Genomic DNA, 27773 nt, shown 5'->3' on the forward strand with positions numbered 1-27773 from the left:
AATAGAAACTTAATAAAGGTGTGCTCTGTCCACCAGATAAGGTGCAAAGGAAGGGAGGTTCTGAGTGCTCTCACCACAGTGTGGCCACCCCTTAAATGATCACATTGTGGTCACTGGGCAATGATTACTGCTGTATGACCCCCATATGCAGTTTATCCCCTCTGTTCCTTGTAATCAGTAGCAGTAATAGTCCATCTTCCCCACTTCCATCTCTTTCTCCCCTCTTCCCTTTACATCCCTTCATTTCTAGTAAGACCAGCTACAGCTGCAAGCACCCTGGATTTAAAAGGTGACCCTAAACCTGGAGTTAAACTGTGTGTTTCACTTGCCTTTAGAATAACTGTTTATCTGTATTAGAATAGCATAAACAAATGACTTTCTGCAAATTCATTAAACTATATGCTTTTAACTGTGTAGGGCTTCTCGTGTGGTCTGTCATTGCCTCCAGGTCCTCAATCTGTTCTTGTTGGTTTGATCTTAGAAGTGTCTCCTGAATCTAGAACTTTCTCTGCATCCTCATTGCCACACCTTCATTCAGACCTTACCCACCTCTCCTCAGGATCAAGACAACTTCCTAAGAACCACTCAAATTCCACACTACCAGTTTCACAAAACAGAGCGCACTTCATCTCCTCATCCCTTGTGAAGCTGATGACAGAATCTGGCCGGGAGAACAAAGTGTGGTTAAGCAGCCTCCCCTAATTTCTCTTTGCCGCTATTCTTTATCTCCATTCTACACTGCACATCTGCTCTTACCCCTCCACCTTTCTCCAAGGATCTGGTGTCGTCTCACTTTTACACATGTTCTTCCCTGTGCAGAACAGCTTCACCCTCCTCTCCTACCCGTCCTCTCTGCCAGCTTCAAAGAACCAGTTGTACTGTCACCTTTCAGCCCCAGCTCTCTTGCCAGCTTTCTTCTGGTACCCCACAAAGCAAGGAGTATCCCACTGACAGCAATTATGTTAACATGCCCCTCCTCGAGATCCCCCGTGCATGTTTGGCTGACACTTGACCATAAATAATACTTACAGAACGAAGCCTACTTGTCCTCATAATTCTACAGCAATGAAAGACTAATCAGAAAAAGTTGGGTTTTATTTCAGGAATGAGAATAAACTTCTCTCCACTTTTCTGGGACAGAAATCATAACCCTTTTCTTTCTCTAGCAGCCCTGGCAGCTGAAGATTTCTAGGATTTGGTACCCAGCCTAATTTTTCTGCCTCTAACAGAATTTCATGATTATTTAGCTTTTTTGTTTCCAGTTCAAAGTAAGCAAAGGTTACAGTTCTAATGAATAAATGGCCACCATGGGGACACCCAACCCCTGTGACATACACTGTCTCACTACTAGCTGTAGTTCACTCACTTTAATGTAGATTGAAATGTCACCAAATGTTTTCTGAATGCCCTTCAGTAGACCTCCCTTTACTTTTAGTTTGGTATTCTCATGTAATTAAAATAGTAAGAAATACTAAAAGTTCTACTGCCTGGGCAGAAATAGGCTTTGCATTGCTAAAGTCAGTATAGACTATGACCCATAGTAAGAGCTTGAAACAACAGAACTTTTAAACTGTAAATTCTGCTTTTAAAGTCATTTGGACAGTGGCTCATTTGAAGCTGCCATTGACATAAGTAGTTTGGTAGTAAATCAGTTATATCCTAAGAAATATTCCTACCACTAATGACATAATACATACAAACTTTATTAGCCCCTTTCAGTATTTATGTAATTAAGGCTAATTACATTTACATTTTTAATATTCTTACTTTTTTTAAAGTGGGTTTTAAAAATACCAGAATCAAACATTCTAGACTAGACCAGAAAACAGGAATCCTCAAAGAAGCCTCACATTTCAAAGGCGGACTCTATTCATTTATCATAAACTAATTTTACTGTTTCCTTTCCCATGCATCTCCATCTTGTTTTAGAATGATTTGCTTTTGAATAGTTACCAGGAAATCATTGAGACTGTTCTCTGAAAAACAAATATGGCTACTGAATATGAGCTTGTTACACTTGGTGGAGTTGGAATAACAAAATGCCATTTTACATGTCCATTAGTCAAAGCAACGAGAGCCATTCATTTGTATTATTGCCTATCTTTAGTTAATATGCTCAAGACTTTTCTTTGCATGTGAGTAGCGTACATGTAAAGTGTGATATGTGTGTGATGCATGGTGTATGCACATACGTGTGCATATGTGCTCCCCCATGCATGGAGGTCAGAGGAGAAAGTCGGGTGTACTCTTATCACCTAGTCATGCATGCACGTCCTTGAGAACAGGTCTCTCCCTCAGCTGGAGCTGTCAGCAAGCTCGAGGGTTCTTGGGTGCAAGCCCCTGTCCCTGCCCATTGGAGTTACAGACATGTATAGCCATGCCCAACTTTTCCATGGCTTTGAGATAGCTAAACTTGATGGTCTACACCCTGAGAGGCCCTCATATTTAAGTGGAAAGCACTCTTTGACTATGAGTCATCTCCCCAGCCTAGAGGCCTTTTATCAAGGTAGAAATAAGGTAGGACTAAGATCATGACCCAGCTTGAATTCTCAAGGTTAGTAATCAAAGAAGCCTTGCTTGAGTGTATCGCATTTTGACTTAGAAAAGAAACACAGTACTGGAAGCTGAGTACACTTTATTCTTAAAAGCAAACCCATATTTTCAGTGAAGTGGTCCAATTCAGAAAGAAGGGTGGCATTTCAGGGCAAGCAGAAAAAAAGCACCTGCTGTGAGTCCCAAGCATGTGAGTGGGGCCTAGTGTGTCTGAAGCAGTCGCCACAGCTGTGAGTACAGGGTGACCTCGACTTTGCTTCTGGCTTGAGCTGGCAGGTGCCAGGATGCCAGGCTGTCTGCTAAGAACCACCACTTTTTTTTTTTTTTTTTGGTATTTTGAGGTAGGTTCTCACTCTAGTCCAGTCTGACCTGGAATTCACTACATAGTCTCAGGATGGCCTCGAACTCATGGCATTCCTCCTACCTCTGCCTCCCAAGTGCTGGGATTAAAGGTGTGCACCACCACACCCAGCTAAGAACCACCATTTTTGAACAGAAGTATGTATTACTCAATTGTTGATGCAAATCTTCATGAGTTTATGAATTAGGCATCCTTGCTTAGGGCATTTTGTCCCTAGTTGGAACATGGGGCATTGGCATTGACAACTGAATGTTGAGAAAAAAGATTCACCTCTGTTGCCCAATGCAAAACTGTTTCAGAAGGATGTTGACTTCAAATATGCCATACAAGCTATCAAAGGCCTTGGCCTCTGAGATCTTACCAGCATAAGCATACAAAACTGTGAAGTGAGGAATGTTTGGGGGCCAGTGGGTAGAGGCTGCAGAAAAGTCCATGATGATAGCTGACTTGAAAGTAACTGGATTTTCTAGGAGTCATTGTTACTTAAGCTTAGCAAAGAGTTTGACTTTAGAACTACACTATTTAGCTTTGTCGAAAGAATTCCAACTTTTTTTGTTTCTAAATTAGCCTTTTTTCTTTTAACCATAGCCTCCACCAGGGCTTAGACCACAGTTGAACCCATTATAGATGTTCAACACACATATGTAACAATCAAAATGCCGTTTGATAACATGCTACTTAAATCAGGGCAAGAGTCTCTACTGCACATTTTGAACTTAGGGTACTAGGTCCTCTTTATTCTTTCCCTCAGCTTTCCTTTGTTCTACCCAAAATATCCTACCAATATGTCATTAGCAAGCATCCAAACATGTTAAAATAACCAAATAAATTCCTTGGACTCAGTTTTCCTCATTACTGCCTTGATTTACTAAAAACATTACTAAAGACATTAAAACTTACTGAAAACATTAAAAGTATAATTTTCATAGTTTCCCTTTTTTATTCAGTGATGAAATTATCTAAGAGACAAAAGGGGAAATGGTTTTATAGAGGCAACTGTGTTACCTTAGCACCACCTCCTACTGCCTGTCCTCCTTATTACTCTCCCTTCTCTCATTTGCAATCAGCAATGTTGGTGCCAGTGCCCACAACACTGTGAAAAATGCAGCTCAGTACCTTTCAAAAGGCACCAAGGAGAGCAGAAACTTGGGTGATTCTGAAAATCTAGTTCTGTATCCCAATCCTTAGCATCACAACCATGGCATTTAAAGTCATGGAGAGTGGGTTAGAATGCTAGCTAACTCACTTCCAAGAAATCTCACAGAGAAATAACTTGAGGTTCATTTTTGGCATCTCTAAAAGAATATTGTACTATTGTCTTCATTTCATTTTGGGAATGGTGTGCATATATATGCACTTTATATATGTGTGGACAGACGAGTGTGTGTGTGTAAGATCTCAGTGTGTGATATCTTCCCCAATCGCTCTTACATGTTACTGCTAAGCTCAGGATTCATTTGTTAAGCTAGACTAGCCAGCCAACAAGTCCCAGGGATCCTCCTGCACCTGGCTGTCCAGTACTGAGCTTCCAGAAACACACAATCACGTATGGTACTTAGGTGGGAGCTTGCCCAGCAAGCTGCTATCCTAGTAAGGACTCTCCTCAGCCCTGTTATGGGGAAGATTAAATGTGATAACAGGTAAAAAAAAAAAAAATTCTTTGTCAATAAAATATACAAAATATAAGACACGATGCTGTTAATCTCGTGATAACACTGCAGCTCCTACCATAAAAGCTGCCGCTAGAATAAGAATTGAGCCTGACTCCTCTGTGGCTGACGTTATCTGAAGGTGGTGTGTAGGTAGGGGATGCCATTGCAGTAGTCCTACCCACAGGGACCTAGCAGGCTTCTCTAGGGCCTGAGATGAGGGAACTTTGCTAGCATCTTGACTTCACTTCATGCTCGTCTTGTTCTTTTCTCCCAGCCCTACTATAAATGAGGCTGAGACTGAAGGCAATTCTGAAATGCTCTCACTCCTTGAGCTGTGCTGAACCACAAAATATGACTTCATGATTAAGAAAAGACAACATAATTGATGTCTCTAGAAATAGTATTTCCTGCTAGTGTTTTTGTTCAAAGGTAAGGAAAACTTCAATGTGGCTGAGGAATAGACAGCTGCCCAACAAACGAGAAATCCCTAAGAAGCAGCATATTTATGCATTTGGTTACCTGATTTATGGCAAGGGGAACACAGAACCGCAATGAGGAAATGATGCATTTTCAATTAATGGTGTTCAGTTAATTTGATATCCACATGGGGACAAAAAGTATCTTGACTTTTACCTCCCATAGTATATAAAATCCATTCTCAAGTATTCAGACCCAAATACAAAAGATAGTAGTTTTTCACTTTTAGGATAAATGTAGGAACCTCTTCATGAAATAGAAGTAGCTGAAGATGTTTTAAGTGAAATACAAGGGTAAGTATAAAAAGAAAAATGTCATATTGACTTTTATTAAAATTAGACCATCTACTTATTAAAAATACCTCAGCAGGATGTAAAGACAGAACACAGAGTGGGAAATACATTTGCAATAAATAAAGGTAGTAAAAGACTCATTAAGAAGATTCAGAGTTCTATATACCCACCTAGTTACATATATGTAGCATATAATAAATTCTAGTAAAGCCATATGATAATTTAGTAGAACAAAGGGAAAAGCTGAGAACAATTTATGAAATAGAATGTAATAAATTGAATTCCTTTTAATATACTTATCAGTAGAGTAATATAAACTAAAAAGTGGTATTACAAAACCCTATCAGAATGCATAAGATGAAGATAGGAAAATATCAGATACTGGAAATAATGAAGAAAACCTGAAGTTCTTGTGTATCTATATGTGTGTGCATGTGTGTGTGTGTGTGTAATCACAGATGACCATTTGACTTGTAAGAATCACTCTGGGAAAATAGTTTAACAGTATCTACATGAAACTGAAAATACATAGACTGTATTACCTGACAGAGCAGAAATTCCTACTATGCTTCACCAAAATACATTCATTAAAGTATTCATAGCAGAAGTTTCTAGTAGCCAAGACCCCAGAAACTCCTGGAAATAAGAGCTCATCCACAGATGGATAAATAAATATATACATGTTTATGCAATGAAATTTTATGAAGTGGTAGAAACAATCTACAACTACGTACAAAGTATGGGTATATTCCATGCATATTGAACAGCATAGGCCAAACATACTGAGTGATTTCATGTATATAAGGACCAAAGGCAGGCAAAAGCTATGTCAGAATAGTGGTTTTTAGTGTTGGGTAGTGACAAGGATATATCACAGCTTCTACTTGTTTAGGATTAGTCAGTTTCTGGAAGCCTACTTGATATATCTTATCATCATAATACATAGGTATATTTACATGCATACATCTATTACTATTTTACTGTTCCAATTATATTACAGTTACAACATAAACTAAATTTATTTGAGAAGCTTCATTGGCTTTTTTATCTTCATGCCCTTTGTGTGACTCTTTCAATTGACTTTCTATATCTAGACAGACTCCACTTAGAAAGGTCTTATGTGTGTGAGAGACAGAGGACAAAGAGAGAGAAAGATGTTCGTGTGTGTGGTAAGGGTGATTACATGCCGCAGTGTGCATGTGGAGGTCAGAGGACAGCCTCGGGTGCCAATCAGCCCTTACCTTCTGCCTTATTTAAGGCAGTGACTCTTGTTTGCTGCTGTGAACACTGAGAGAGCAGGTCTGTGATCTTGTGAGGTTTCTCCTGTCTCTACCTCTCATTTCACGTAAGAGCCCTAGGATTGCAGACATTTGTACTATGTCTGCCTTTATATGGGTTCTGGGGATACAAACTCATGTCTTCATGCTTGTGTGGCAAGGCCCTTACCCACTGAGCTCTCTCCCTGGGTCCAGATTCTAATTTTTATTCTCAATTTTTATTAACATTTTGCATGATTATAAAAATTATCCCATGGTAATACCCTCCCTCCCCCACCTTCCCCTTTGAAATTCCATTCTCCATCATATTCCCTTCCCATCTCAATCAGTCTCTCTTTTATTTTGATATCATGATCTTTTTCTCCTATTATGATGGTCTTGTGTAGATAGTGTCAGGCAATATAAGGTCATGGATCTCCAGGCCATTTTATGTCTGGAGGGAGCATGTTGTAAGGAGTCCTACCCTTCCTTTGGCTCTTATATTCTTTCCACCACCTCTTCCGCATTAGATCCTGAGCCTTGGAAGGTATGATAGAGATGTTACTCAGTACTCTAGTCACCTCTTTCAGGCACTATGATACCTTCTGAGTCATCCCAAGGTCACTGCCATCTGAAAAGAGAAGATTCTCTATCCAAAGTGAGAGTAGCATTAAAATAAGGGTATGATATTAAGAGAAGTGCTTACTGGGCAGTTTGATAAGCATAGTATATACATTTTTCCAGACATCACCAGATGTTACACACCTAGGGCTCATGACTACCCCTGTTTTAAGTTTTCAGTATCAGGGATGTATTCCCTTCCATGGAGCAGGCCTCCAGTCCAATTGGAGGGCAATTGGTTTCCACCATGACAGACCTGCCACTATTGCACCCGTTGGCTCATTTGGCCTGGCTGGCCAATTATAAGGCTTGCAGTATCCACTGTTAAGTATCTTCACTGGTGGTATCTCTTTGTCCCATTGAACTACTTGTAGAATGGCTTCTTCCAGCTTTCTGTCCTCTGGTCTACATGGAGGAAGTTATCAGCTCAGTTCCAGCAGGATTTCTCAGTGGCCTTACAGCCCAAGTATGTGGAGTCTTCAGCAATAGGGTCTTACCATCTATTCCTGGTGGGAAACCAAGGGCCTTGGTAATGGCCATAATGTTTTGGGGGCATCAGGGTTCTCCCTAGCCAACAACTCACTGGAGGTATCCCATCCCTGGCACTGAAAATTTTCTAACAATGATCTATGGCTCCTGAGTGTTCCATTGTCCAAAACCAGAGGATCCCATATGATTTATTTGCATCCACTTAGATTTTGATTAGCCCTCCCTCCACCTTTCCTTTACTCAATCTCTTCCTCTGACCTCACTTTGGGCCTTTCCACCACCATTAATCTATTCTTCTACTTACATATATACAATACCAACCTATTAAGCACCCTCCTCCCTTCCTTTCTCTTGCTTTTATATCTTCTTTTTAACTTACTGGCCTCTGCTACTGAGTTTTTTCCTTCTCGCACAAAAGCCCAATCATCTGTAGCTAGGATCCACATATGAGGGAGAACATGCAATGCTTGGCTTTTTAGGCCTGGGTTACCTCTCTTAGTATAATCCTTTCCATATCCATCCATTTTCCTGCAAATTTCATAGCTTCATTTTTCTTTACCGCTGAGTAGACCGCCATTGTATAAATGTGCCATATCTTCATTATCTGCTCATCAGCTGAGAGACATCTATGCTGGTTCCATTTCCCAGCTATTATAGATTGAGCATCAATAAACATGGTTGAGCATGTACTTCTAAGGAAATGGGATGAGTCCTTAGGATGTATGCCTAGGAGTGCTATAGCTGGGTCATATGGTAGATCAATCTTTAGCTGTTTTAGGAACCTGCACACTGATTTCCACAATGGCTGGACCAGATTGCATTCCCACAGACAGTGTAGAAGGGTTCCTGTTTTTCTACTTCCCCACCAGCATTTATGATCATTTGTTTTCATGATGGTTGCCAATCTGACAGGAGTGAGATGGAATCTCAATGTAGTTTTAATCTGAATTTCCCTGATGGCTAGGGATGTAGAACATTTTTTTAGATGCTTATATGCCATCCATATTTCTTCTTTTGAGAACTCTCTATTTAGTTCCATAGCCCATCCTTTAATTGGTTTGTTTGATTTCTTATTAGTTAACTTTTTGAGTTCTTTGTATATCCTAGATATTAATCCTCTATCAGAAGTATAGCTGGCAAAGATTTTTTTCCCATTCTGTAGGTTGCCTCTTTGCTTTATTCACAGTGTCCTTTGCAGTACAAAATCTTTGTGATTTCATGAGGTCCCAGTGGTTAATCTGTGGTTTTATTGCCTGAGCAATTGGGGTTATATTCATAAGGTCTTTGCCAAGACCAATATGTTGAAGGGTTTCCCCTACTTTTTCCTCTAGCAGTTTCAGAGTTTCAGGTCTGATGTTAAGGTCTTTAATCCATTTGGACTTAATTCTTGTGCATGGAAAGAGAGAAGAATCTATTTTCATCCTTCTACAGATGCATATCCAGTTTTCCCAGATTATTTGTTGAAGAGGCTTTTTCTCCAATGAGTATTTTTGGCATTTTTATCGAATATCAAGTGGCTATAGCTACCTGGACTTATATCTGGGTCCTCTATTCTGTTCCATTGATTTACATATATGCTTTTGTGCCTGGACCATGCTGTTTTTGTTACTATGGCTCTGTAGTATAGGTTAAAATCAGGTATGGTGATACCTCCCACCTTCTTTTTGTTGCTCAGTATTATTTTTTATATTCGAGGTTTTTTGTGATTCCAAATGAATTTTTGGGTTGTTTTTTTCTATTTCCATGAATAATGCCTTTGGAATTTTGATAGGGATTGCATTAAATATGTAGATTGCTTTTGGTAAGATTGCCATTTTCCCAATATTGATTCTTCCAATCCAGGAACAAGGGATGTTTATCCACTTTCTAGTATTTCTGCAATTTCTCTCTTGAGTGTTTTATAGTTTTCATTATAGAGATCCTTTACTTCCTGGGTTAAGTTTATATCAAGGTACTTTATTTTCTTTGATGCAATTGTGAATGGGAGTGATTCTCTGATTTCATCCTCCGTGTGTTTGTTGTTAGCTACTGATTTCTGTGTGTTTATTTTATATCCTGCTACATGGCTGTAGGTGTTTACCTGCTCTAAGAGTTTGCTGGTAGAGTCTTTAGGGTCCTTTATATATAGAATCATGTCATCTGCACATAATGATAACTTGATTTTTCCCTTTTCAATTTGTATCCCTTTTTTATAGATTTTTAAAAAATATTTTATTTTTATTTATGTATTTGAGAGTGACAGAAAGAGAAAGAAAGAGAGAGAGAGAGAGAGAAAATGGGCACGCAAACGAACTCCAGATGCATGTGCCCCCTTGTGCATCTGGCTAATGTGGGTTCTGGGGAGCCAAGCCTCAAACTGGGGTCCTTAAGCTTTACAGGCAAGCGCTTAACCACTAAGCCACCTCTCCAGCCCTTGTATCCCTTTTATGTGTGTTTCTTGCCTTATTGCTATGGCTAAGACTTCCAGTAGTATATTAAATAAAAGTGGGGACAGTGGACATCCTTGTCTTGTTCCTGATTTTAGTGGAAAAGCTTCCAGTTTTTCCCTATTTAGTAATATGTTGGCTGTAGGCTTGTCATAAATAGCCTTTATTATATTGAGATATTTTCCTTCTATTCCCAGTCTTTGTAGGACTTTTATCATTAAGGGATGTTGGATTTTGTCAAACGCTTTTCTGCGTCTAATGAGATGATCATATGATTTTTGTCCTTCAGGCCATTTATATAATGTATTACATTTATCGATTTGTGTATGTTAAACCATCCGGTTCTAGTTTTTTAATTAAGTTATTTTCTTTTTTTTTTTTTTAGGGTCCCCCTGGTCCAAAAGGTGATAAGGTAAGAAAATACCAAACTCAGAAATGAGTTAGGTTACTAGAAATCCATACTGGTATAATGTGTTCCTTTGTATTTTGTATTTTTTAAAAAATAAGTATCACATGTGGATGTTGACTACAGCTATTATCTTCCCACTCTACAGGGAGAACAAGGTGATCAGGGGCCTCGGGTAAGTGGTCCTCATATTATCCTGGGCAGACATTTATTTTCCAGCTTTAAACTTGCTGGCTGGAAGCAGTCCAGCATAATGGCCTTCATACTGCATGATTTATTAATGGTTGACAAAGATATTATATCAGTTGTAAGCACACATAGTCTTAATAATAAGTAATGTGTTTATCTTCTGTGTTATGTGAATGCCTAGAAACAGAAGAGTCTATGATAACCTCTGGAAGCCATCTAACAGCCACATCTCCAATGATTGTTGGGTTCTTCATAACTGCATGCATTGTTTTGTAACATAAAGGCCATGTGGCATTCTCTTCATTTTGGCCTTTTTCTGCAGTTGAACTTTACATGCTATTGCATAAGCATGTTCTAGTATAGATAAAAATATTAATGTATTTACATATTTATCCTTCCTCATAAATTTGAATAATGCCTGTTTGAATTTCTTATTTTCAGAGATGTTTTAGGACACTTAAAGGTGTAACATGATTTCACATTGTGGGAGGAGGGGCATTCTTCTCTTCTCAAAAGAGGCCCTTTAAACCATTATGACCAATGGTGAATGCTTTGTTGTTACCTTGGTAGTGCCAAGTCCTCTGTTTCACATCTGTGCCTTATTACCCCAATGTTCAGACATACTGTTCCAATGATGTAGTGGCTCTGTTCAGACATACCTCTCAATTTTCTCATGTCACTATGCTCAAAAGTGAGTATTTGGTTGAAGAGAGTAATTTTTTTCATAGTGGAAACACACATTTAAACCATTCACATTGAAAATAGAAACTAGAAACTAGGTAGGTCTTTCTTCAAAATGCACTGTCTTTATTTAATTAATTATTGAATGTATTTATACTGAAAAATTTTTTTTAAATGTGCATTTGATGCAAATGTGAAAGGTTTTTGCCTTTTTGTCACTTGGAGTTTCATAAAGATCAGGGTCATGCTGTGGTTTGCTTTGCCTTCGATTCATCAGGCACCCCTTCATACTGAAATCGCGATGTCTCCAAGGGTGTTATTTCTCATGGTGGTTATCCTAGCTGGTGACTGGCTTCAAACTGAAAGCTCATATTCAGGTCAAAGAGATTCAGCTCCATTGTATCTACTGTCATGGATGGGAAAAAACTATCATAACCTTAAATGAGACTGGAGATACTTGCAATGTAGGCGGCAAGATTTCACGTGGCATGTCTCCCCATACTGAATATCATGTCTTTCTGCACACAATATCACAATCACTCAAAATGCCCTTTCCAGGTAAGAGGGAAAGTGTTTCCATTCTGAGAAACCTTCTCTTGGCAGAGGAAGTGCAGGGGTGGTTCGCAGCCTAGCTGTCATCAGTCTGCATGCAGTCCTCATTTTCAAAAAGGTGTGTTGGCTTTCATCGTCACAAAGAGTGATGATTGATTATAAAGCTAGGCCAAATTTTCAGGGTGAAACCTGAGCCTGTCTGAAATTCACCTGGTTTCATGTTGCGTTACAAACTAAGACTTTGGACCAGGATCCATGAAAGTTTGGCCAAAGTTCATGAACTGCTTTGACAAACGCAGACTGCCTTTCATACAGATTTCAGCCAGTTTTCACGCCGCCTGGGGCCAGGCTTCACACGATTCAGGGGCCATTTAGTGTTTGGGGTGGAAAGTGGCAAGAATTGATTCTGTTTGTTTTCTCTTGGATTTTACTTCTATTGAACAAGTTGGGTTTCATTCATAACACAGGCTAAATGTGCATGGACAGTATACTGAGTGTCTTGGAAGTTACATGTGGGAGAGAATTGGGAGCTCATTGCATTGGCCAGCCTTTCTCAGATTCCTAAGTTAGAATCAAAACAGGTCCAATACACAATGCTCCTAGCATTTTGCGAATACTCCTTGGTAGTAAAAGAGCATTAGCTTACTGATTAGGAAACTTATCATATAGATAGAATAAAGGGAAGATTTTACATTTGTAGAGAAAATTAAGTCAGGACTAGAAGAGTCTTCAATGTTAATGATCCTATCTTCTACTTGTGTGCCTAATTATATCTGATTTTCTCTGAAGATTCTCTTTCTTAATAATTTATTTTGATCTGGGATCATACTATGTTGCCCAGGCTGAGCTCAAACTCATGATCCTTCCACTTTAACCCCTGAGTAGCTGGGATTATGTACGTGCTACCGTGTTTGGCTAAAATTTGTTTTAGGTAAATAGGTATATGACTGATTGATAGATAGGTGAGAGAAACATAGATAGGTAGGTATGTAGATAGATAGATAAATAGATCCTATTGCCTGCCATACTAGACAGCCAACACGTCCCACAATATAACTTCAATAAAAGTTTCAGCCTGATACATTTTGAATCTTTACTGTTTTCTTAGCAAATGGAATGTTATCTTTTAAGCAAATCATTTCATTTTACATTGGTATAACTTTTTAGTAGCATTTATACTCCCTAGGATATATACGGTTCTGCTCTTCACATGTTTTCTGAAAATAATCCATCTACCAAGTCCTAGTTCTTGTCACCTCTTCCAAAGTCTCCAGTGACAGCTGTTTTGTTTGTTTAAAGCAAGGTCTCAGGTGGCTTAAACTGGCCCTGAACTCTCTATTTAGCCAAAGCTGTTCAGTGATCATGTGAAATGGAGTAGTTTTCACTTTTCTAGCATCTTTTGGTATAATCACAACAGTGTTCTTATTGAGGTATTCACTAGAATATATGTTTCTTGTGAGCTATGGTGACGCAACATGTTATACATACATTCAACAAAGGTTTATCCAATCTGTCCTCTTGTATGACTCATCAAGTCCTGCTTCTGAAGTAATTTGCGTTTTAAGGAAGGAGGAAAGTTCCTTCCTTAGAAATAAAGCAAGCAAATGAACAAAACAGCACGATCTCAGGTTCTGAAGGAGTGGTGAGGAAAGTTCTCCCTTTTGGAGGTGGTATTTCAGATGGAAAGGGCCAAGGAGAGTAGCTGCAGTGTCGTTGAGGTGGACAGGAGTCTGATATGTCTGGAAAACACAGCAAAGGCTGGACTGGGAAAAGGGTAAGGACAGTGTAAGTGTTGGCAGGGGTGTGGTATGTCGAGAGAACACAGGAAAAGCTGGGCAGGGAACGGGAAGGGCACTGTAAATACACTGGCAGAGGTCCACAGAGGGCAAGCACAGCAGTGTGTATTTCATTCTAAAGTTTTAAATAGGCAGTAACATGATCTAATTTAACAATGGAAAATGATCTCTCTGGCTGCTGTGCAGAAAATGGATTATACCGGGTCAAGAGTGGAAACAAGAAAATTAATTGGAAGACTACTGTGGTAATCAAGAGCATGAGATAGCAGCAGGCTGGCTTTGGTGGAGGCAGGAGAGTGGAGGAAAAGAGTCAACACATTTATGGTTTCCATTATACTAAGTAGAATATCTTTTTTTTTTTTTTACTTGATGACCCATTTTTTTTAACCTGTCTTTTTTTTTTAATAATTAGTTTTGTACTCAGTGAATACAGTCAATTTGGTACCATTATTAGGCTCATCCATGACCTACCCTCTCCCCTTGGCTTCTCCTTGTTGAGGTATATAGGTCATGCATTCTGGAGTTGGCCCACAGTTATGGGTAGGAGAAATGTCTCTACATATCATGACCCAACATGTGGCTCTGACACTCTTTCTGCCCCCTCTTCCACAAAATTTCCCTGAGCCATGTTGGGTTCATTTTTGGTCTGCTTCAGTGATGAGGTGTTGGGGGCTTCTCTTGATCTCTGGTTTGGTAGGAGTTGATTTTTCTCTGTGTTGATCTCCTTCACCCTTGTCCTGGTACCCAGTTCACCAAGAAAACAGCACCCTTTCTTGCTTCACCAATTGTTCTTAGTTTCAGCAGGGGCCCTTTTGAGGTATGATGGGGTGGCTCTCTCCTTAGGATCTACATCTATCTGAAAGAGAGAAGCAGATTCTCCAACGGAGAGTAAGTTAGCACCAGACAAATGAGATAACCCCTACTTTTTTATAGAGAATAGGTGTAGGCCCTCTTGTAGCCCACGATTGGTGGTAGCTTAATAATGGAGAGCAGGCTTATGTTTGGATATGGTTCTGACTTGTTTCCCAGTTCCAGATATGGGTCCTGTACCACTGAGGGGATCAGTTAGCCGACTCAAGAGCAGTTGGTTTCCCACAATGGCTGTGCGCCACTATTGCACTTGTGTGAACATCACAACAGGTTATTTGCTGCTAAGTAGGTTAGATCATGAGTTGCTTAGACAGATATTGGTCATTTTCCCCCAGTTGCCCATGTAGCACCTTCTGACACTACACATGATAAACAACTTCCTCCAGGGGGTTTGGGGTAGAAGTTTAGTTTTCTCTTACAAGCTTAGAGAAGGTGACTGATAGTGTTATTTATATAATTCAGTGTTCTTACTATAAAATCCTCCTTGGTTCTCCTTACCTTTCTTTCTCTTAGGTCTATCAAAAGGCTTCTGCAGGCTGCCTGCCTCTTCCTATCTGTATGAGCAGGAACGTATGGGAAAAGCATCTGTTTCAACAAAGCATTTCCACCTGAATTCATCAGACTTTTTTTTTTCTGCTCATGTGTCATTGGTTAGACTGATTCACATAGTTATGCTAAAGCTAGAAGGGACAAAGAGAAAGTTAGGTCATCTTGCCCATAGGGTTTTCTAAAATGGCACACAGAACCCAGGTACTTAAAGGGAAATCCAGAGATGAAACTAGTAGAAGAGAAATTGATGGGAGAGAAACCTTGAAGCAGAATGTGGGATTGGATTTGAGCTATTTTGGATTCGTATCTAGAACAAAAGATAGACTGTGGTGAGGATAACTGTTTTATTTTTTTCTTTTTCAAAAAGTTTGGGAGTAAAACTGAAAGGTAGAGATGTGAAAATTTTACAGAGTGTGAGGCTAAGTAGACACAGGGGTTGAAGTTGAAAAAGAAGACAGAGATAGCGCCTAAGTTTCTGGTTTGATACTTGGTACGTTTGATCAGAAGAGGCTAGAGGATAGATGTAAGTTGAGCTTTTAGTTCTGTTGAATTTATGATCTTGATGAGATAGTTTTCTGGAAAAATTTAGCAAAGAGAACAAGACTGCAATTCTGAGGCAGTGCCATAACTGGAGGTTACAACTGCCTGGCGGATATGTCACAAGTACCAGGTGAAATCACAGGGTCAGAATCCGGGGACAACTGACCTAGGCGAGGTCATTTAGAAATTTTCACATTTGTGAATGGGACAAGAGTGGGTATCCATGAGAGAGAAGGAGGGACAGAGAGGAGAGAGGGAGGGAGAGTGTTTCTTCCAAAGGTATAACTGGGACACTGCAGCATGTGAACATAACTGTCAAACACTACAGACATCAAGGCCAACCTGATACTATTTTCATTTCAATGCACCTGTATGTGCATAGATCTGTGTTCATTTGTATGTGGGGTAACACACATGTTCAGGTGCACGTGCACATATATGTGCATGTGGAAACCAGAGGTCAATATTGGGAGGTTTTCCTCAGTTGTTTCCACCTTATTCTTTGAGCTGGGTCTTCTTGCTAAGCCAAGAACTCACTCTCTCAGCTAGACTAGTTGCCAGTGAGCCCCAGGGATTTTCTGCCTCCCCCTTCTCAGTGCTGGGATTATAGGCATGTGACACTACACCTGGCCTTATACATGGGTTCTGGGGACACAAGCTCAGTTTGTAATGCATGCACAGCAAGCATTTTATTTACTGAGTTATTTGCTCAGCCAGGACTTTTTTTTTTAATGCATTTGTATGTTCACATTGAACTGTGTGTTAGTGTGCATGTAAGTGTAGAGGAAAACTTTGGGTGTCATGCTTTAGGAACGTGTTCACTTTTTTGGCACCAAGACTCTCCTTGGCCTGGAGTTCATCAATTCGGCCAGCCTGGGTGACCAGTGAGCCCCAGGGATCTTCCTGCTGCTGGGGTTGCATGTACCCCATCATGTCTGGCATCTCTTGCTGAGTACTGGGGATTGAACTCAGGTCCTCATGTCTGTGAAGGATGCACCTTACTAACTGAGCTGCTTCTCAGTTCCCTAGTATTCTTTTTACAATATTTTATTCATTATTTATTATTTATTTGCAAACAGGGAGAGAAAGAGAGATAGATAGAGCGAGTGAGAGAAAGAGAGGGGGCTGCTAAAGCCTCTTGCCCCTGCATATGTAGTTCAGACACATGCACCACTTTGTACATCTGGCTTTACTTGGGTACTGGAGATTCAAACCAGACTGTCATGTTTTCTAAGCAAATGCCTGTAATTACCCAGCCATCTCTTCAGCCATCCCTAGTATTCTTAATAAAAAGAAACTGCAGGGATGACATCTATAAGAGCTTCTGGAGTTGCTGTTTTGGGTCCATGGCACATTAAGGGATGCCTTTTGCTAAGCAGTAAAGTTGGAAAATGGACTGAATCAAGTAAAATGGCAAGTGGGAAGAAAACTGACTATCCGAATCCTCCTGATGGCATATGATTTAAAAATTGGCCAACTTTCTGGCATTGGTTTTCTCTCAGTATACTTTGAGCCAATTCCAGGCTTACAATTTTAAATGTACTATAACAGCCATAAATATTGGTTGCTTTTTATCCTGCAAGGCCTGGAGTGTTGGGTTTCCCTAGATGAATGCTTCCTCACACAAGGCTTGCACGCATCAAGGAAGTGTCACAGCAGAAGGACAGCCAGTCGTCCGCTTGCACACACAGACACAGCACTTGCACACTCGGGCCTTCAGCTGCAGGGACAGGATTGAGCTGCATCTGTGCTTTCCGTCAGTAGGCCCTGAGCTTTAATTTATTCCATCCTCAAAGCTTTGCAATACAAAGCATGGAGGCTATGACTTTGCCCTGCCCTGAAGTAGGGATTGGATGACTTGCTCTAAGGGATTTATATGATCTGAAATAAAGACTGGTTTCAATACATCACACATAATAATTGTTCATTGCTGCACACCTCCCTAAGCATGATGTTTAATCTTCTCTGCCAATTTGGAATCAACTAGGAGACACACCTCTAGCTATCTGTGCATGTGTTCATGTAGGTATTTAGCTGAAGAGGAAAAACCTACCCTCAACACAAATGGCATCGTCCCATGCACTAGGGACCCAGATGATCAAAGGAGGAAAAGAGAGAAGCCTGACTAAGCACCAGTATTCATCTCTCTGCTTTGTGACTGGATGCCACGTGACAGCCATGTCACACTTCTGTCATTATGCCGTCCTCACCTTAAACTGTGATGCGAAAGGAATCCTTCCCATTCTTAGTTGCTTCTTGTCGAGTATTTGGTCTCAGTAGTGAGACAGACAAGTAATAATACGTCTACACCAGTCATGAAGTCACACACTTCATCTTGAAGCTTTAGCCAGTTCAGTGAGAGAGGTGATCAGGGAAGGAAAACAGGAAGAGTAGATGAAATAGTGCAACCACTCTCCACTCAGGCTGTGGTCAGCCTGGGAGGGATCAAATTCTGGTTGAGCCACTCTCTGTTGCGGTGCTATGATAAGGATATATAAAACGATGTCTGAAAACCTGAAATTTTGTCCTTGCCAATCACGGTGATTATTCCTCCATGATTCATGTGTGAGGCCTGGGGTGAATGCACATGGCCAAGTCGACCTCTTTTGTAAATGGTGGCAGTGCGACGCCAAGCTGCTCGCTCCTTCTCTGCTGTGTCCCGTGCTCAAGCACATCGTCAGTGAACCACACAGATTCCCTGTCAACAAGGACGGTGACATAAAATCACAAACAGCAATGTGAAATAATAGAGATGCAAACAACATTTATGGTTAAAATAGCAATAATAATAACATTAGTAATAATGAATAGTGTTCATGAGTTCTTAGAAGATGGCAACAGTGTTATGAAGACAAAGCTTACTTCAACTACCCTTTAAATAGTTACTTTCCTTGGTCCTTCCATCTCTTAGATGACAAAACCAAGACAGAAATTTGAACTATTTAACAATCAGAGGCAGAACCAGAATCTGAGCCCAGATACTTACAGGGCACATTTCCTGTATATCCTCTTATTGAACCCCAGAAGTTAGTCTGTGAACAGAACCAATGTTAGTATAACCATTTTTCCCCTCCCCCTGACAAAAACAAAGGCTAGCAGGTAACTGACATTTCACGTTCTGGCACACAAATCTACCAAAAGGCTGTGCTTAGACCCAAACTCACATGTGCAGATCTGCTCTGTCCACAATACCAGCTGTGTCCACAGGACACTCTCCTTACCTTGGGTATTCCATGCCTCTGTGAAAAGACTGAAGACGCTCAAGCACAAGCACAAGCAGGTGGCTGTCTTTTCTTCACAATCATAACAGACTCCGTCTAGACAATTCATGTGCTGTCAGCCCCCCACCCCCAAATAAGTGAATGCATGTATGTCACGGCAATGCAATAATATCTTAGGGAATGGAAGATTACACAGTTTCTATCATTTTCCTCTCTTTTTTTGGTGCTGGGGATAGAACCCAGGCCCTTATACAAGCTAAGCAAGTGCTCGACCACTAAATTACATCTGCAGGCTTTCCGTTTCCTTCTTAAAATACAGTTTTTACTTCTCAATGCAATGATACCACTTGAAAATTACACATCTACTTCCTGGTTATATTTTATTAGTAGTTTTTCCCGTTCAGGATAACCTAATGAAAGAAGCATGTTTTCCACATTTCATAAGGCTTTTTACATGCTGTAAGCTGATTTGTTGATTCTGCTTTTATCCTGAGCCCCTCTTTACAAAAAATATTAAAATAAAATTCTTGATAAGTGACAGACTCTCATTGTCACATAAAAAAGACTCAGGCTTGTAAGTCTCTTTCTCACTTTTATCAGCCCCCATCACTACCACTGTCTCACCATTTTCTTTGTCCTGCTCACAAGACGTCTGCCCTCATGGTAAGCCACAGCTCTAATGATAATTACTCATAGTTCCTTTCTCCTGACTAATGACTTAAAGAGCTAACCTTAAAAAACAAGCACAGCAACTTTGGCATTCAATAGTAGCTTTTAAATTAGATATAATATTCTTCCATAAATGTAGCAGATTTTTAAATCAAAATTAGGCAACCAAATTAACCAATATCTTGGAGTTGTCTTTTGGCTCTGTGTTCATCTGATCAGCTGGCGACCATCACCTTGCCAAATAACACTGAACCCTGATAGATTAGAGATTTAGTGGTTATTGTCTTCAATGTTATCATACAACAGCTGGTGTTAAATGAGTTCTAAGCTCTCAAAATTTCAATAAGCCACCCAGGAGCTCTGCTTAACTATTTTCATAAAATTCCTCTCTCTTCCTGGTGTATTCAAAGAAAATTTTCATAACAGCTGGGACTATGCAAGACTGATAGTGTCTTTTAAAACATCTTTAGCAAGACAGATTAAGTACCAGAAGAGGAAAGCATTAAGAAGTTTATTTTATTATCTTAACCTTTGTTGACTTGAATGATTAAGCAGATTCTTGGGCTCTGCTAAAACATTTAGGCCTGGATATTAATTTGATGTTCTTATTTATTTAACCCTTGGCTTTTTCTTGAGCCTTAATGAATCCAGTACTCACTTGACCCTGCATACATTGCCTGTGAAAGGGAATGGTTATAACACAATGGAAATAAATCAGTTGTGAGAAAATCTTTTTAATGCTCTCCAAACTCAGTCAAAGTTGTCATGGAAACAGCAAGCTCATGATTTGTAAATGTTCTTCCTATACTTTCTAATCAGAGGTGTTTTCAGTGTTCTATGCCATGCTTTAACCTCTAAGAGAGGCATGTAGAATTAAACTTGGGAACATTTCTCAACTTAATGTAGGTCAAAATATGGGCCAACTTAGAAAATAAGGACAGTATTTTCCTTGGGCTTCAGTGTTGCACATTATGTTATACCTCGGATTTCTAGTTGAATAGACGCATCAAGTAAGAAAAATAATAGCTATCAGGAGAGGTTTGGGGATAATGACAAGGTATTTTATATCACTTTAAATCTGGTACTTTATCTTTAATGTAAAAGGTTATAAAAGTTTACCTATCCTTGATAAATATGTTAAGTAGTCATAGTGGGTAAACTGCTATATAAAATACATTGATGACAGAGTTAACACTGTGCAAAAATACTGTCTTCATAAAACAACAACATGGCAGTTGAATGCTTGGGATGATCACAGAGGCATATAAATGAAACGAACTGAAATCCAATCCTAACACATCCTCTGGCAACGGCTTTAGGACGATGATGCTAAGTGGTTGAAATAAACACTAGATTTCCTTTCTGCCTTTTAGATGCACTGGCTTTCCTATGAAATAATTGTTTCATTTTATAAAGTAAAAGGAAGATTTCATCTGTCTACAGTTTATCCACATATTGCTAAAGTCAGCAGCAATATTCTTCATACTGTTTTCTTAGATGATGTATCTTAAAATGTTTTCAGACTAATGTGCACTATTTCACATTCATCTTACAAGTTTAGTAAAGTAAAAATTTTACTTGAAAGAGAATATATGTATGCATATATGTTATTCCCTTTTGGTTTTCTTTGCTTAAATCTTTATAAATGCTGCTTTTTGTGAAATACTGTTAAATAATTTAAAGACTTCTCAATGAGTAATATGTTAGTGATTCCCCCTCAAACATAAGACTACACAGAAGACTTTCTTCTCCTTGTCTTGTATCTAAACAAGCTAATTTTCACTTGAATTCAAATGTAAAATTCTGAGATTTGGTAGCTCATATAAATTGGAGCTATGATTTGCATTAACCCCTACAACTGAAAAATACAATAAAAAGTAGAGGGGAAGACAGATTTGAAGTTGGTGACTTTAATATTATTTTAAAAAGAGAAAGTAAGCCCTCTATGAAACATAATAAAATTTGTATTTGAAATAGACAAAGGATGCAATTTAAATTGTACTTGGTAATATCTATGAATAATGAACATATTACTAGTAGAAGGTACAGCAGTTTATAAGTAATCTACCCAAACATGATTGCTGTCACTTTTTCCAGCAATCCCAAGTGCAAAATCCTGTTGTAACTAGAAATGTTTGGAGTAACACAACCAAATCAAAACTGAGACAGTATGAAAATACAAGATTCTCATGGTGTGTCAGGATTTATAGAAATGACAAGAGGACAGGATTATAGCTGTGTTTCATCCCTTCAGGATGGGTGGAATAATGGCTTGTGCACTAACTGATCCTGTTCAGGGAGAGTGGTTCCTGTAGGTCTGAATGAGATGGGTCTCTGGAAAGTCATTTAATGCCAGACAGCCGCATCCTTTCATAAGCATCCCCGCACTAATGTGTGCAGCAGCTCCTCGGAGCAGACACAGTCTGTAAATCATGACTGGCAAACAAGACGGGCTTTGTGGGGAAGGCTGCTGGTTACCAAGCCCTACTTCAGATGTAGCTCTGCGGTGATGTCGGAAGGAGTGAGGAAGCTTTGCTGTCCGCCTGTCAGAAGCCAGTTAAAAGTTGCCTCATGAATGTTGACACTGAGGAAGCCCTTAGTAGCCAGAAGTCCTTGTGCCGTTTGTACATCTTTTACTTTTAAATATTTATGAGAGAGAGAGAGAGAGACAAAATTGGCACACCAGCATCTTAAGCCATTGCAAATTTACTCCAGCTGCAGGTAACAACCGGAGCATCTGGCTTTACGTGCGTGGGTACTGGGGAATCGAACCTAGGTCTTTGAGCTTTGCCGGCATGCAACTTGACTGCTGAGTCATCTCTCCAGCCCTGTACTTCTTAATTAGCATAAAGAGTAGTGATAGAAAGTGTTAAAACAATTGCTTTCACTATTCCATCTTGTCACAGAAAAACGGGTGACTGACAGTGGCAGGCTGGCAATGCTGTTTGGATGAGCAAAGACAGAAGCTAACCGTAACCATAGGAAGGGCACGGGGACTCAGGTGGTGATGCCTGCCTCTTTCCCCATGTCTCCTAAAGAACGTCAGGCTGAGCTAAGGAGACCCATCACATTCTTAATTAACAAAATCCTAAATTGTGCTCTAGTGTGGTTTTATTCCTCAGGCCTTTTGTCAAACTTGTTATTTTTAGAAACTGACTTAACAAGTTTATCTTTACAATTTCAACTATGGCCCAACCTTGAACTATCTTGCCAGAAAATTGACCTTATCAGCACTGAAAGGGGGTCATCACTCTGTGAGATTTCCAGATTGCCAGAGGGACATTCTTCCAGCAGTGAAGGAAGGAAAGGACTGAGGGAGCGATAGGCAACCAGAACAGGCCAGAGAAACTTCTGAGACACGCCTCCCTTCTAAGTCACATACTCTACTGGCTTTGGAAAGCTTCCCAAGTTACTTCTCATATTAACAGTCATCAAACATTTGCCTTACCACACTAATTGTTTAAAGCAGTATAGCTATATGCATTTGTGTGTGTACATTTACCAATACAGAGAGAAATTCCCCAACCTTAGCTTGTCCTCTTTAGCACAGCTGATGCACATTTTATGGCACAAAGACCTTTGCTACAGCCCAACTGTTATCATTCAGTCTCTCACCTGTCTTCAATCATGTTTTTATTGTTTAAAGACATTAAAGTCATTTGACGACCAGTACAATTTCAATGATGAAAACAATATTAATGAACATTTTACTTTTGAACATTCCTTGTTTCTCTGCCAAATAGATAACTTTACTTTTGGAGCTCTACTCACTGCATATGCCATTTTTATTTTTACCTATAGATAAATATAGTATTTCTACACTGACAATGCAGAGCTGCTAAGGGATCTTCAGTGTTAGAAAACTGTAGGGCAAACAGTATGAAGCCATCCTCTTCTTTTTTTTTCTTTCTTGGTTCTCAAGACAAAATTACTTTCTGGTCTTGCAACTTTTTGTTTAGTAGTCATGTGTAATTATTCAATATTACTGTGAAAGGAAATGAATTTTGAGGAGTTACAGGAAGAAGGGACTATCTGGAGATCTAGAAAATACTTTAGATGTGTTTAGAAAGTTAATGTACAGATTTACTACTTCACTCTTCATTTTACACTTTTAGGCAGAAAAGTCAAACAAAATAGAAATGGAGACAGCTTGCCATGTCACCAGTACAATGGTAACTGCTAATGCTGTAACTCTACACTGGTCTGCAGTATCACTTCCATTTTTGAGGCATGTAGTTCTAATAAAATGTGTCAGGGAAGAAGGTAAAGTTCGAGTCATGGTATCTGCCCAGAATTTTATATAGTAACTGCTACAATAACTCAAGATCTTTAGAATGTGTCAAATAAAATGACATGTGCCCTCCAGGTTGTACTTTGAGAAACTGTCACAATCTATGTGGGATCTCTTTTCAGGATAGAGACTAATACTTATTGTTGCAATGAAGGAAAGAAATTCAGTGTAAACTTATTAAGGATATGTTGATGCTACTTTGTGCAATCTTCCCTCTTTATTTGGAATTAATGATTCTCAGAGAGCCTATGGGTTAGATTGTGATAACAGATAACTTTTATCTGGTTTTCCAAAGTTAGCTAACATTGTCATATTGGATAAGTCACATAGCGTATTTTTTTTTTCATTTTTCCCAGATCTGATACCAGGTTGTCCACATTTCTTCATATGTTTTCTTAGCAGATGCTAAACCGAGTCCATCTGCTACAGATGGGGACTGCATTGGGCACTGCACCCACCTTCATTTACATGTGTGTGGGATCCCTGTGGGCAGGAGTTTGAGATATTAGATATTAGCATGATTTGATTCTGGTATATGATAACAAGATCCATCACAATATGCAAACTTAGGTCACAAAATGATGCTAAGTTGGGCTGGAGGGATGGCTTAGCAGTTAAGGCACTTGCCTGCAAAGCCAAAGGACCCAGGTTTGATTCCTCAGAACCCACATTAGCCAGATGCACAAGGGGGCACACACATCTGGAATTTATTTGCAGTGGCTAGGGGCCCTGGCGTGCCCATTCTCTCTCCCTCTTTCTCTGTCAAATAAATAAATAAAAATAATTTTTTTATAAAAATGATGCTAAGTTATTTGTTTTTTAGGAAAAAGGCTAAGTCATTGCTTTCAAAACAGTTTACAAACTATTTTGTTTCAAATTACAAATAATTCTTTTTGTACCAACTTCATATACCATAGTATTTGTTTCACTAATGTCCTTAGGCAAATTTTAAAATTAGCATTAGTTCAAACTTGGTAGTTATTTTTAAATCAATTCCAGGATAATTTATTCTATTTTTAAGATATTTTGTTTAAGATATAAATTATAAAACAACTGATATTTTAAAGTTTGTCATTTTATATATAGAATAGTATAGCAGTTAAAGGCATGTAGACAATGTTAACATGATAAATTTTAGTCCTCTAATTATATATGTTTACAGTCAGAGCATCACATTCTTCACAAGGCACCATTTGAGAGTAGTCACTGTGAGAAAAAAATAATTGGGACCCTAAATTGCAGAGTTTTTCCCAGGTTTGTTGTTTTTAACAATATGTAATTGTATTACTAAGATGGTCTATCTTGGGCTGGTCATGGTGGCATATGCCTTTATTCCTAACACTTGGGAGGCAGAGGTAGGAGGATTGCCATGAGTTAGAGGCCACCCTGAGATGTCATAGTGAATTCTAGGTCAGCCTAGGCTAGAGTGAGAGCCTACCTTGAAAATCCAAATTAAAAAAAAAAAAGATGGTCTATCTCAAATATCTATGTTGGTCACAGTTGAAGTTTATGGATGTTTAGAACTATAATATAAATTTAGTTGCATGGCTTTTTGTTGGACCTAAGTAATCTCCTTTGTATACGTCTAGAAATAGTCATGTTTTATGTATTATACATGCTTTCTGCGATTTTGTTGTTCTGGTTGTATAGTTGGATTAATGGAAACATCTCCCCTTACAAACATTCTGAACAAAATTGCCCTATTGGGGCACCAGTAAAAAACAAGCTTATGAATTGCTTGGAACTGCCCCTTACAGCTGTACTGACAAACATTAAGAGGAAGAACTAATTTCAGGTTGTGTTATTAATCCTTTCTTTTGTGTCCTCCTTGATATAAAAATAATTGAAACCTGATTTCTCTGAACAAATACAGAATACAGTAACAAATACAGAATCTGAAGAGGTGGCCTACAAGGTTGAAAACAGATGGCATAAAACATTTTATAAGGTGAATTGGATTTCCTTTCATGGAAAAGAGTTGTATGCATCTTCAATGATTATTTATTGTGTTTTAAACTTTTGAGTAATAGGAATCGTGATTAAGCTTTTATTAGAATTAAAAATCATTTGTCAATACCAGGGACATTTTCTGGGTAAATCTTTTTATTATTATTTTTTTTTCTGAGGTAGGGTTTCACTCTAGCCCAGGCTGACCTGGAAATCACTATGTAATCTCAGGGTGGCCTCAAACTCATGGCAATCCTCCTACCTCTGCCACACAAGTGCTGGGATTAAAGCCATGCGCCACCACGCCCGGCCTGGGTAAATCTTAATTGTCCTGCTTTTAGAGAGTGATGAAGGGGCAAGGAGTGGTGGTGCACACCTGTAATTCCAGCACTTCGCAGTCTAATGCAGGAGGATCATGAGTTTGAGACCAACCTGTGCTACATAGTTAAGAAAAATGTTATTACAGACATATTTAAAGAGCAGTGAAGTTAAAGATGGTGTGCATAAGAGAAATCCACTTGTTGCTCCTGTCAAACTTTTAAAATGGCAAAATAAAGCCATTTCATAGCCAAGCAATTGTCCATAAACTCCTAGAGGCTGTGTTGTTTACAGTTCCTGAGTTGAGCTTGGACACCTCCAGTGACAAAGAGCTCACTCTCTTAGAAAACAGACAACACTAATTATAAACAGTGCTGCACATCATAAAGTAATTCAAGCATTCCTTTAACAAATGCTGCTTCTGCTCTGAACCAGTGTCTACTGGTCTCAATTTCCTATATATTTAGTTTTATTCCTGGCTTCTGAAATACTCTTCCCTCAGACAGTCTTACAGTGAGGGTTTAGAAGCACTAACCTTCACGTTTTCACAGGACACTTAGGCGCCCCTAGTCTAACCTCACTGACTGCATTCCTCCGCAGGGGTTGGCCCTTCAGACACTGAATCCTCCTTCTGGTCGGAGCCACTCTGCTCTGTGCCCAGCATCCAGTCAGTTCTGTCTGAAAGACCTCTCACATCCTGTTGTGACTGGCTTGCCTTTCACTTCTTTTTTCCTTCCTTATGTCTAGTTCAAGATGGTCATAATGAAGGCAATACTACCAAGGATGTGAGAGTGGGGGGAAATCCTCTCTCCAATTTGTGAATTATTGGGTCCTTGATAATTCACACACTGAATAATGATACTTGTTTAACAGTTAGCTCTGCCATCTCCCATGAAAACTTTTTGTTGTTCCTGTTTGTTTAGTCAAGTTTGTTTCATGCCATTTTTCCAACTTGCACGTCCCCAGTGTTTCACAAATTGAGCAGCACAGGCAGTCGTCCAGCTCCCGTTAATGAAGCCCCTCTCCACAGACGTGACACTGTGAAGCTTCATCTCAGAGCTGTAAAGCAACAAACTCTTCTTTATCTTTTAAAAGTTTTTAATTTTTTGCTGGGCGTGGTGGCGCACGCTTTTAATCCCAGCACTCAGGAGGCAGAGGTAGGTGGATCACCATGAGTTGAAGGTCACCCTGAGTCTATACATTTAATTCCAGGTCAGCCTGGGCTAGAGTAAGAACCTACTTTGAAAAACCAAAAATTTAATTTTTATTTATTTATTTATTTGAGAGATATAGAAAGAGAAAGAGGCATATCTAGAGAGAGCATTATGGGCATGCCAGGGTCTGTAGCTGTTGCAAATGAACTCCAGACACACACACCACCTTGTGCATTTGGCTTACCTGGGTCCTGGGGTATTGAACTTGGGTCCTTTGGAGTTGCAGGCAAGTGCCTTAAGCACTAAGCCATCTCTCTAGCCCACAATAAACTCTTCTTCTCTCCTTTTGTGCTACAGAACTGCTTGTATCTTGTGTCATCCACGAAGGGGTAGCAATACTTTTATGTAAAGAGAAGCGATTCAGCTTCAGTCATGACATGATAGGCATATGTCCTGTGATTT

At 39.4% G+C, this 27773-nt stretch overlaps 1 protein-coding gene across 13 annotated transcripts in view; it reads left to right on the forward strand.

Annotated features, from left to right (window-relative positions):
• The window catches only part of Col25a1 (collagen type XXV alpha 1 chain), a 482287-nt gene that overhangs the window by 304790 nt on the left and 149724 nt on the right, over positions 1-27773 (forward strand). For all 13 annotated transcript variants that reach the window (XM_045142758.1, XM_045142767.1, XM_045142757.1 and 10 more), the window contains 2 exons: positions 10514-10540; positions 10683-10709. In XM_045142758.1, coding sequence (XP_044998693.1) covers positions 10514-10540; positions 10683-10709 — 54 coding nt within the window. The remainder of the gene's footprint in view (positions 1-10513; positions 10541-10682; positions 10710-27773) is intronic.

Source organism: Jaculus jaculus, chromosome 2 (assembly GCF_020740685.1).
Source record: "Jaculus jaculus isolate mJacJac1 chromosome 2, mJacJac1.mat.Y.cur, whole genome shotgun sequence".
Lineage (NCBI taxonomy): Eukaryota > Metazoa > Chordata > Mammalia > Rodentia > Dipodidae > Jaculus > Jaculus jaculus.